This window comes from Grampus griseus, assembly GCF_964374135.1.
Source record: "Grampus griseus genome assembly, chromosome: 8".
Taxonomy (NCBI): domain Eukaryota; kingdom Metazoa; phylum Chordata; class Mammalia; order Artiodactyla; family Delphinidae; genus Grampus; species Grampus griseus.
In genome coordinates, this window is record NC_139002.1 from 54,401,253 (window position 1) to 54,413,701 (window position 12,449).

Consider the following 12,449-nt stretch of genomic DNA (forward strand, 5'->3'; position numbering starts at 1 on the left):
AGAAATGAAAAAGAGGACATCACTGTATATCCCATGGACATTAAAAGGGTAATAAAGGAATGCTGATGCTGTGAATAACTGGATTCCCAAAGATTTGATAACCTAGATGAAACGGACCAATTAATTGAAAAGGACAATGTGCTAAATCTCACAACAGAAGAATAGGTAATATGCACAAGGCTCTATTACAGAGAGAGCGTCAGTAATTAACCTTCTAACATGGGGCAGCAGGCTCAGATGGGTCAGTAGTGAATTCTACCAAACATTTATGGAAGAAATTATACCCATTTTCTTCAGTCTTTTCCAGAAGATAGAAGGAGACAGAATAATTCCTAACTAATTATGTGAGGCCAGTATTACCTTAATATGCAAACCAGACAAAGATATTATAAAGAAAGAAAATTATAGACTAGTATCTCTCATGAACATAAAGACAAAAATTTTCAAAAAATATTAGCAAATTAAAACCAACAATGCATAAAAAGTATAATACACCATGACCAAGTGGGATTTATCCCACGTATACAAGGCTGGTTCAATATTTGAAAACCAGTTTTCACACATCACCAGGTTAAAGAAGAAAATATTACATGATCATGTCAATACATACATAAAAATCATTTGATAAGATTCAACACCCTTTCATGATTAAAACTCTTAGTAAAGTAGGAAGAGATGGAAACTTCCTTGATTAAAAAATATATATATTGGGAATTCCCTGGCGTTCCAGTGGTTAGGACTCTGCAGTTCCACTGCTGGGGCCCCGGGTTCCATCCCTGGATGGGGAACTAAGATCCCGCGAGCCATGTAACGCGGCCAAAAAAAACCCAAAAAACAAACAAACTGATTTGCTATGGAGGCAGAGAATAAATCCTAATCAGAATTGGAGGATTTCCAGTACTTGGCTTTCAACAAAAGTTAAGGGGCATCTAATAGATTTGTTAGCTGAATATTTAATTTAAAATTATTTTTAAAAAAAGCTACAAAAACCTACATGTAACATCTATTTAATGAGGAGAAACTTGAAGTTTTTCCCACTAAGATCAGGAACAAGGCAAGGGTATCTGCTCGCTTCATTCCTTTGCAACATCATACTGGAAGTTCTAATTAATACAGTAGGTTAAGAAAAGGAAATAAGAGATACACAGATTGAGAAGGGAGAAATAAAACTGTCTTTTTTTGCCAATGACGTCATTTTCTATGTAGAAAATCTGAAAGAATCAACCAAAAAATCTCCTGGAACTAATTCGTGATTATAGCAGTGTTGCAGGATAAAATGTTAATACACAAATGTCAATCCCTTTCCTATATACCATCAGTGAATGTGTAGAATCTGAATTTAAAAACATAGTGCCTTTACATTAGCTCCCCTGAAACTGAAATACCTAGGTATAAATCTAACGAAATATGAAAAAGTGTATACGAGGAAAACAAAATTCTAATCAAAGAAATCAAAGAAGAATCAATAAATGGAGAGCTATTCCATGTTCAGGGACAAGAACACAATATTGTCAAGATGTTACTTCTTCCCAGCTTAATCTGTAGATTTCACCGCAATCCCAATCAAAATCCCAGCAATTTATTTGTGGATATCAACAAACTGACTCTAAAACTTACAGACAAAAGACCTAGAATACACAGTGTTGTACAAGAACAAAGTTGAAGTACTGACAGTACCTGAGTCCATGACTTACTATAAAACTATCATAATGAAGAGAGTGTGGTATTGGCAAGAGAATAGACAAGTAGATCAGTGGGACAGAATAAAGAGCACTGAAATAGACACACATAAATATAGTTAACTTACATTTGACAAAGGAGCAAAGGCAATACAGTGGAGAAAAGATAGTCTTTACAAATGGTGCTGGCAAAACTGGACATTCACTTGCAAAAAATTGAATCTAGACACAGAGCTTTACAACGTTTACAAAAATTAACTCAAAATGAATCACAGACCAACATGTAAAATGCAAAACTATAAAACTCCAAGAAGGTAACATAGAAGAAATTCTAGATTACCTCAGGTTTGATGATAACTTCTTTGATGCAATACCAAAGGTGCAATCCATGAAAGAAAGAATTGATATTCTGAACTTCATTAAAATTAAAAAATTTCTGCTCTGTGAAAGACAGTGTCAGCATAATGCAAATATAAGCCACAGAATGGCAGAAAATAATTTACAAAAGACATATCTGATAGAGGACTGTTATTCAAAATATACAAAAAACTCTTCAAGTCCAACAGTAAGAAAACAAACAACCTGATTTATAATGGGCCAAAGACCTTATCAGACAGATGGCAAATCATCACAGGAAAAGATGCACCATGTCCTATTTCATCAGGGAAATGTAAATTAAGACAACAGTGAGGTATTACTAGACACCTATTACAGTGGCCAGAATCAAGAACACTGATAACACCGAATGCTGGTGAGAATATGGAGCAATAGGAACTTTGATTCATCGCTGATGGGAATGCAAAATGGCACAGCCACTTTGGAAGACAGTTTGCTGGCTTCTTACAAAATTAAACATTACCATATGATCCAGCAATCATCTTCCTCGGTATTTGCCCAAAGAAGTTGAAGACTTACGTCTATACAAAAACCTGCACATGAATGTTTGTAGCAGCTTTACTCATAACTTGGCAAAACTTGAGAGCAACTAAGAATATCCTTCAGTAGGTAAATGGATAAACTGAGGTGTATCCAGACGATGGTATATTGTCTAAAACAAAACAGATGAGCTGTCAAGCCATGAACAGACGCGGAGGTTAAATCATATTAATAAAAGAAAGAAGGCAGTCTGAAATTAACTGTATGATTTCAACTATATGACGTTCTGGAAGACATAAAACTATGGAGAAAGTAAAAAGAACAGTGGTTGTCAGGGTTTAGAGAGGAATGAGGGATGAATCGGTGAAGCACAGAGAATTTTCAGAGCAGTAAAACTACTCTGTCTGATACTATTGTAATGATGGATGAGTGTTAGTATATATATGTCCAGACCCGTAGAATGTACCACCCTAAGGGTAACCGTAACGTGAACTATGGACTCTGGGTGGTAGTTGTGTGTCAGGATAGATTCATCAGTTGTAACAAACATAATCTTAAGAATGGAGGAAGCTGTGCATGGCCATGGAATACATGTGAAATCTCTGTACCTTCTCAATTTTGCTTAGACCCTAAAACTGCTCTTAAAAAATTAAGTTCTTGGGCTTCCCTGGTGGCACAGTGGTTGAGAGTTCGCCTGCTGATGCAGGGGACACGGGTTCGTGCCCCGGTCCGGGAAGATCCCACATGCCGCGGAGAGGTTGGGCCCGTGAGCCATGGCTGCTGAGACTGCGTGTCCGGAGCCTGTGCTCCGCAACGGGAGAGGCCACAACAGTGAGAGGCCCGCGTACTGCAAAAAAAAAAGAAAAAAAAATTAAGTTCTTAAGTTTTTTTTAAATTTAATGCTATAACATCATAGTTTTAAAACTTCTGCAATTTCCATTCCTGTGTGTGTAAAATTTATAATATAAATGTATATGAGATGGATAGATAGGAAGTGGTTAACTGAAATATAATTGTATTTTAAGTTTGAACACTTAGATTTAGTAAGTTACTTACAAAATAGTAAAAATCATTAAGTTTCATTTGACCAACATTGCCAACATTGGCAATGAAATTGCCAACATTTGAACATTTTAACCTATCAAACCGGCAGTTATGTATGGCGTAACCAAGTATTATGTTTCAAAAACAAAAATGTAAAAAACAAACAAAAATGTTTGAGCTCTAGCCAGTGTCCCACTCATTTCAACTAATGTTCAAAACATAATTGCTGTGAAAAAATAGTATTTGTTATAGTTATTTCATCACTACTTTAGTCCTCAATGAAAGAGGATAAAGTACAGAAAAATATTTTCTATGTCTGACGAAATAACATGCTATAAGTGATATTATGCTAGGGGATATGTCAAGCAATTTTCTTTAGGAATGTAAAAGATGAGCAAAATATATGAATACCATGAAGTGGTAGTTATTGGTTATTAATGATCAGAGAATTTTAGCACATCTTAGACCAGACTTCATTAGGCGATTCTTCAAAATCAGAAAGCGACTGCTGAAAGTGCTTTTATACTAGGTCTGCTAAGAAAGATAAAGTTTTATGCAGACTGTTGAACAGTTTCTTTGTAAAGATATATACATATGGCCCATATTCACATGAAAAAATGTTTGATACCATTATTCATCAGAGAATTCCCAATTTAAACCATAATGAGATACTACTTTACGTCCACTGGAATGACTAAAATGAAAATGACTTACAGTACCAAATGTTAGCAAGTATGTGGACCAACTGGAGCTCTTAAACACCTTGCTGCTGGGAATGTAAAATGGTATAACCACTTACACTTCGGCCATTTGTTCGAATGTTAAACAAACTGTTACCCTATAACCCAGTGATTTCACTCTTAGGTATTTATCTTAGAGAAATGAAACCAAATGTTTACAAAAAACCTTGTATAATAATGTTCATAGCATCTTTGTTCATAATGGTCCCCATATATGGATTATTACTAGGCAATAAAAAGAAATGACCTATAATGCATGCAACTCTGTGGATTTGTCTCAAAGGCATTATCATGTGTGAGAAGCCAAAAAGTACATACTGTTTTATTCCATTTAAGTTCTGGAATTAACTAAACTGATCTATGGTTACAGTGTTCAAAACTGTAATTCATTTTTGCTTTTGGTGGAGGAGAGGGATTGAGTAGGAGGACAGGGCAGGGGGGAATTTTCTGGGGTGATGTGTAATATTCCTTATCTTGATAGATGTGTGGATTACACAGATGTATGCATGTGTCAAAACTGATTAACTGAACACCTAAGGTCTGTTCATTTCAATGGATGTCAATTATACCTCAATAAAAATATTTTAAGTATTGATAGTGGTTTGACAATCATTTTCAAAGAGCTGATTTCTAAATAGTATACCGAGTTTTCATGAACCCATAATTAGAAAATCTGTCAAGACATGCTGCTAATATAGCACAGTGATTGAAAAGATGGTCTCTGAAGTCAGACTGTCTATAATTCAGTTCTGCCTTTAATATGTACTAACTGTGACCATAAGCAAATTACTGTACCTTTCTGCATGTTCTCACTTTCCTAGTCTTATAAAATGGGGGTAATAATAGTACCTATTTAATCAGATTATATTGGAATTATATGAATTAATTCATGTAATGCTTCTGGAGTAATTCCTGGAGCATAGTGATCACTCACTAATGTTAACTTCTTTGATATCACTCATTAATACCTTCCTTCAGTTTCTTGGCCCCCTTAAGGAATACTGTCATACTCAGTTATCCTCCTTTTTGTCTACTCAGTAATTTGGACTTGCATGAAAAAGATGGCAAATTATTGGTAAACTTTGGAATCATATATTACAGGTGTTTGCTAAAGACTTGCTGTATAACTAACTGTCCTGTGCTCTGGAGGTACAAAGACATGATGCCATTCCTAAGCTCTCCATATTGTGGTAGAAAGATACAGGGAAATAGTAAATGGTAATATAGTGTCATAAATGTGATCTGTGATGGAGATCACTCCAGTGTGCTATGGAGGAACCAGATACCTAACCCATACTTGGCAGATGATACCTATGCTTGGCTGTGTTTTTGTTTTGTCTTTTTTTTTTGCGGTACACGGCCTCTCACTGTTGTGGCCTCTCCCGTTGTGGAGCACAGGCTCCGGAAGCACAGCCTCAGCGGCCATGGCTCACGGGCCCAGCCGCTCCGCGGCATGTGGGATCCTCCCAGACCGGGGCACGAACCCGCATCCCCTGCATCGGCAGGCAGACTCTCAACCACTGCGCCACCAGGGAAGCCCTTTTTTTTTTTTTTTTTTTTTTAATTGAATTGGGCTATCAGGTCAATTGCTTCTGAACGGTTTATCCCTACCACTAATTCTAACTCTGAACATCCCTTAGACTAAGAAAAATCATATTCCACATTATATGATAGGAATATATAATTATATATTCCAATCATATGTATATTATATATATATTATACAATTAGGATGATATGTTCTACTTCACTCAAGTCTAGATTAACTTTAGGTACAGATAGTTAAGAATCCATTAAGTCAACATCAGTCAGTCTGCCCATAACTTGAGCTTCCAGCCTTTCCACTTCAATATGTTTCTCCCATCACAGTTAAGAACATCCATGTTTACTTGGATCCAAAACTTGGGAGGCACATCATTAACTTTTCTTTTTCTCTCACTTCCCATCCATTCTTGCAGCAAATCCAGTCAGCTCTCTATGCAAAATGGATCCAGTGTTTAAATGTTCCTCATTCCTTTCATAACTACATTCTTGTCCAAGTCACCATCACTTTTAAAAAATACAATTTAGTGATTTTTAGTATATTCTCAAAGTTGTGAAGCTATCACCACTATCTAACTCCAGGGCATTTTCCTCACCCCACAAAGAAACCCCATACCCTGTGCATTAGCATTTACTCACCATTTTCCCTTTCCCCAGCCCATGGCAGCTGCCAGTCTACTTTATGTTTCCCTAAGTTGCCTTTCTAGACACTGTATATACATAGAATCATACAATATGTGGCCTTCGTGTCTGGCTTCTTTCAGATAGCATAATATTTTCAAGGTTCATCTATGTAGTAAGAATCAGTACTCCATTCCTTTTTATGGCTAAATAATATTCCCCCTTGTATGGATATACCACGTTTATCCATTCTGTGTTTGTCTTTGAAATAATGATTGGAGTTAGTCTGAAATGCACTTTGGACTGAAGAGAACAGAAATGCAAACACCTGAGATCATAAGAGAACATGGCATTTTGGAGGAATATATCTGATTTAATACGCTTCAGTGAAGAAATGTTTTAAAGAAAAGAAAACAATGGAGAGAGGGAGGGCAAAACAACTGTTGTTAGAATCCACAGTCTATTTTAAAAGGTCCTGTAGGGACCTCCCTGGTGGCACAGTGGTTAAGACTCCATGCTCCCAATGCAGGGGGCCTGGGTTCAATCCCTGGTCTGGGAATTAGATCCCACATGCATGCCGCAACTAAGAGTGCACATGCCACAACTAAGGAGCCTGACTGCCACAACTAAGACCCGACACAACCAAATAAATAAATATTTTTTTTTAACCCCACAAATTTATTTAAAAAAATAAAAGGTCCTGTAGAGGACCAGATGGCTTCACAGGAGAATTCTACAAACCCCCCCCTTTTTTTTTTTTTTGGTTTTAATTAATTTTTTTTATTGGAGTATAGTTGATTTACAGTGTTGTGTTAATTTCTGCTGTACAGCAAAGTGGGTCAGTTATGAATTTTACCAAACCTTTAGAGAAGTGTTAACACCTATCCTTCTGAAACTATTCCAAAACATTGCAGAGGAAGGAACACTTCCACACTCATTCTATGAGGCCAACATCACCCTGATATGAAAACCAGACAAAGATATCATAAAAAAAGAAAATTATAGGCCAATATCACTGATGAACAAAGATGCAAAAATCCTCAACCAAATACTAGCAAACCGAATCCAGTAATACATTAAAAGGGGACTTCTCTGGCCCAGTGGTTAAGACTCCACACTTACACTGCTGGGGGTGCAGGTTCGATCTCTGGTCAGGGAACTAATAAGATTTCATATGCCATGTGGCGCAGCCAAAAAAAAAATCTCAGAACGTTGAAAGGATCATACACTGTGATCAAATGGGATTGATCTCAGGGATGCAAGGATTTCTCAATATCTGCAAATCAGCGTGATATACCACATTAACAAATTGAAGAATGAAAACCATATAATCATCTCAATAGATGCAGAAAGCTTTTGATAAAATTCAACGTCCACTTATGATAAAAACACTCCAGAAAGTGGACATAGAAGGAACGTACCTCAACATCATAAAGGCTGTATATGACAAACGCACAGCTAACATCATACTCTATGGTGAAAAGCTATATAAGTATTTCCTCTAAGATCGGGAACAAGACAAAGATCCCCACTCTCACCACTTTTATTCAACATAATTTTGGAAGTCCTAGCCACATCAATCAGAGAAGAAAAAGAAATTAAAAAATACAAATTGGAAAGGAGGAAACTGCCTTAAACTGCCACTGTTTGCAGATGACATGGTGCTGTACATAGAAAATCCTAAAGACGCTACCAGAAAATTACTGGAGTTCAGCAGTGAATTTGGAAAAGTTGCAGGAAACAAAATTAACATACATGAATCTGTTGTGGTTTACATATATTTATATACACAAACACACATACACATATACGCACAATGGAATACTACTCAGTCTTGAAAGAAATTTTGCCATTTGCAGTAACATGGATGAACTTGGAGGGCATTATGCTAAGTGAAATAAGTCAGACAGAGAAATGCAAATACTTTATGATATCACTAACATGTGGAATCTAAAAAATACAACAAACTAGTGAATAAAACAAAATATAGGCAGACTCACAGATATAGAGAACAAACTAGTGTTTACCAGTGGGAGGGGGAGGTACAGACTGTTGGGTGTAAGATAGACTCAAGAATGTATTGTACAACAATGGGGAGTATAGCCAATATTTTGTAATAACTGTAAATGGAAAGTAACCTTTAAAAATCGTACTAAAAATAAAAGGTCCTGTAAGAAATTTGGATATAATTTTAATATATGTATATTTATTAAAATACCCTCTAGTTCTAATTTAGGGTTTTTTAAAAATTACTTAGCATACTAAATCTAATTGTAAGATTGAAACAGGAGAAATCCAGATGGGTAGTTTTCTGTTTTCATATAATGGCTATTTTAGGTTTGCATTTTAATACTGTAGTCAGGTTAAAAGCCTTTAGGGGAGTTCTTAATTAATTTTTCTGCTAAATTTTTTTGTTGCTTAGAGTAGTGGAAGTAATTGACATGGATTTTCTAGCAATATTGGCACTCTTGTAATGTTCAGCAGCTTTTAAAAATAGGTATAGTGAAATACTTCAATATTTTTTTCAGTTCCCAGCATGACCTCAAAAAATAACAAATGGGTTGAGGTCATGCAGTTCCCAGCATGACCTCAAAAAATAACAAATAGAATTCTCAGTGAAATATCATAGTAATAACATTAAGTGGATAGAGGCTTAGGTTAGAATCAGGTTGGTCTACTGAAATTCAGAGATAGAAACTTAGCCAAAAATTAATTTATTTAACATATCTAGGTTTTAATTTTCCTTTTTTGTAAAGTGGATGTAGTACCAGACATGATCTTGAAAGTGCATCTAATCTGACCTTCTACTATTAGGTAATTAAAATCCTAAAACTATTCATTTTATTGTATATGCTAATGTGATAGTTATATATAAACATGTATTCATTTCCATGCACAATATTTTTAATATGTATAAACCTGTGTTCATTGTCATACACAATGACAAAATGGTTGTCATTTTAATTTCTGAAAGATGTCAATCACTGGCAATTTTATTACTTTCTTTGGAAGCCAATTTAATAATACTTGAGAGAATCTAGTCTTTTATAGATAAGGAAACTCAGGGCTAGTGAAGATAGATGACCTGTCCAGGGGTACATCGCCATTTAGTTTAGGAACAGGGATTCCATTCATTCATTAAACATTTTTTTAGAGCCTACTTCATAACGCAGCTAGCACAGAGGTGGAAACAGGATAGAGGACATATGTGGCATGACAGATAAGAAAACAAGTAGTTTCATCTTAATACTAACTACATAGAATTAGAGGTGCATGCACGGTGCTTTGATGACACAGATGGGAAGATCATGGTGCTGTTTAATTAACTTAGTAGCAGATCTAGAACTAAGTTTCTCAACTCTTAGTCCAGGGTTTCCTTTTTGTTTTCACTGTTACACCCTGTTTATCTGAGCAGGAAAATATTTAAATTAGTTTTCTTGTTTGTAAGTGGCATTAAAATTGACCATACTACACCTGCGGATTTGGTAGAAAAAACAGATAATTTGTAGATTGGTATCTTATTTATTTGGGATTTTCTTGTAATTTTTATTCAAAATGAATTCCCTTCCTGTAGTTGTAAACTCTAATTGACAAAGCAGCATCCATAACTTAAAATTTTGGGTTTTTGAACTGTGTTAGTAGACTTCCTTAGCAGTTTCAAATATTATTCTCTCTGTAGGTGGAAAAGAGTTCTTATTCCCATATGAATCAAAAACTTGAATCATTTAGTTTAAAAAAAATTCTTCTTCAAGGAAGTTTTCCATTGATTTTGTACTCCCTAGACATTGCATAGTATTTAAAAAAAATTATCCAACTTAGCTTTTTGTTTAATTTTTGTTCCTATTGTTCTTTTTAACCAAAGAGATTTGCATTGCCATTCAAATCAATAGAATAGTCTTAAGACTATTCCCCTCTTTGGGGAAGAGTTTATTTTAATATGTATTCATTCCTAATACTTAATTTTAAAATTTAAGGTTAATTAGGGTTAGCTGTACTAGTGTGTTTTTTTGTGTGTTTTTGTGTGTGTGTGTGTGTGGTATGCGGCCCTCTCACTGTTGTGGCCTCTCCCGTTGCGGAGCGCAGGCTCAGAGGCCATGGCTCACGGGCCCAGCCGCTCCGTGGCATGTGGGATCTTCCCGGACCGGGGCACAAACCCGTGTCCCCTGCATCGGCAGGTGGACTCTGAACCACTGTGCCACCAGGGAAGTCCTGTACTAGTGTTTTTTGATGTTCTTAATATGTTTTTCTTTTTTCGATTTTAATTTCTAATAGATATATTCTGAAATCTCTTTAGAACAGAAGAAAGATTTTTTAAATTTTATTGAAGTATAGTTGATTTGCAGTGTTGTGTTAATTTCTGCTGTACAGCAAGGTGACTCCGTTATACATATTCTTTTTCATATTCTTTTCCATTATGGTTTATCACAGGATATTAAATATAGTCCCGTGTGCTATACAATAGGACCTTGTTGTTTATCCATCTTATATATACTAGTTTGCATCTGCTAACCCCAGGCTCCCAATTCTCTGACCCTCCCCCCCAACCCCTGGCAACACAGGTCTTAGAAAACAAGAAAGATTTTTATGCTGTCTTTTTTTTTTTTTTCCACTTTTTTAGAAATCGAAACGAGTTGGCTGAGACTCTTGCGCTCCTGAAAGCACAAATTGATCCTGTACTATTGAAAAACTCTAGCCAACAGGACAACTCTTCCCGGGAAAGTCCCAGCTTAGAGGATGAGGAGACTAAAAAGGAGGAAGAAACACCTAAACAAGGTTTTTTTTGTGTGTTTTGTTTTGCTTTGTTTTGTAATTTCTTCTCTTTTCTACTCCTCTTCCCAGCTATATAAATTGAAATTCCCTCAATTTGAAAATTTTTAACCCTTCCTGTAAAAGGAGGTACATTTTCCTTTTATTTAATGAAAAAAAAAAAAAGAAACAGCGGCAAAAAACCATTGAGGACTTTGGTCTTTTATATTGAACATTTAAAAAATTTAAATAAAAAATGTTCATATCATCAAAACATAATATCTGTTACTAATTTAAGAGTACAAAATATTAGTGAACTTTTTAAAAATTATTGTGGTAAAATATACATAACAAAATTTTATCATTTTAACCATTTTTAAGTGTACAGTTCTATGGCATTAAGTTCATTTGTGTTGTGCAATTGTCACCACCATTCATCTCCAGACTTACCTTCCCCAACTGAAACTGTGTACTCATTAAACACTAATTCCCCTTTCCTCCTCCCCTCAGCCCCAGGCATCCATCATTCTACTTTCTTTCTCTATGAATTTGATTAACTCTAGGAACCTTACTTCAGAGAAATCATGGTAGTATTTGTCCATTTGTGACCGTCTCATTTTCATTGAGCTTAATGTCTTCAGTGTTCATCCATATTGTCCAAGTATCAGAATTTTTCCTTTTTAAGGCTAATATTCCATTGTGTGTATCTACCACATTTTATGTATTCATCTGTCACTGGATGCTTGGGTTTCTTCTACCGTTTTTCTATTGAGAATAGTGCTGCTATGAAAGTGGGTGTATAGATACCTGCTTTCACTTCTTTTGGGTATATACCTGAAGTAGAATTACTGGATCTGATGATAGTTCTGTTTTTAATTTTTTGAGCCTCTGCCATACCATTTTCTACAGCCACTGCACCATTTTACATTCCTACCAATAATGCATAAGGGTTCCAGTTTTTTCACAAGGTACACATCACTTGTCACTTCCTTTTCTTTGTTTTAAAATAATAGCCATTCTAATGGATGTGAGGTGGTATCTGTGGTGGTTTTTTTGCAGTACACGGGCCTCTCACTGCTGTGGCCTCTCTCGTTGCGGAGCACAGGCTCCGGACATGCAGGGTCAGCGGCCATAGCTCACGGGCCCAGCCGCTCCGCGGCATGTGGGATCTTCCCGGACCGGGGCACAAACCCGTATCCCC

The 12,449-nt window shown here is 35.9% G+C and overlaps 1 protein-coding gene across 1 annotated transcript in view; it reads left to right on the top strand.

The window, feature by feature from the left end:
• The window catches only part of RSF1 (remodeling and spacing factor 1), a gene marked incomplete at its 5' end in the record, with an annotated part of 166,387 nt that overhangs the window by 103,000 nt on the left and 50,938 nt on the right, over window positions 1–12,449 (top strand). The window contains one exon of the mRNA XM_082660016.1: window positions 11,121–11,275. Within this exon, the coding sequence (XP_082516142.1) occupies window positions 11,121–11,275 (155 nt within the window). The remainder of the gene's footprint in view (window positions 1–11,120; window positions 11,276–12,449) is intronic.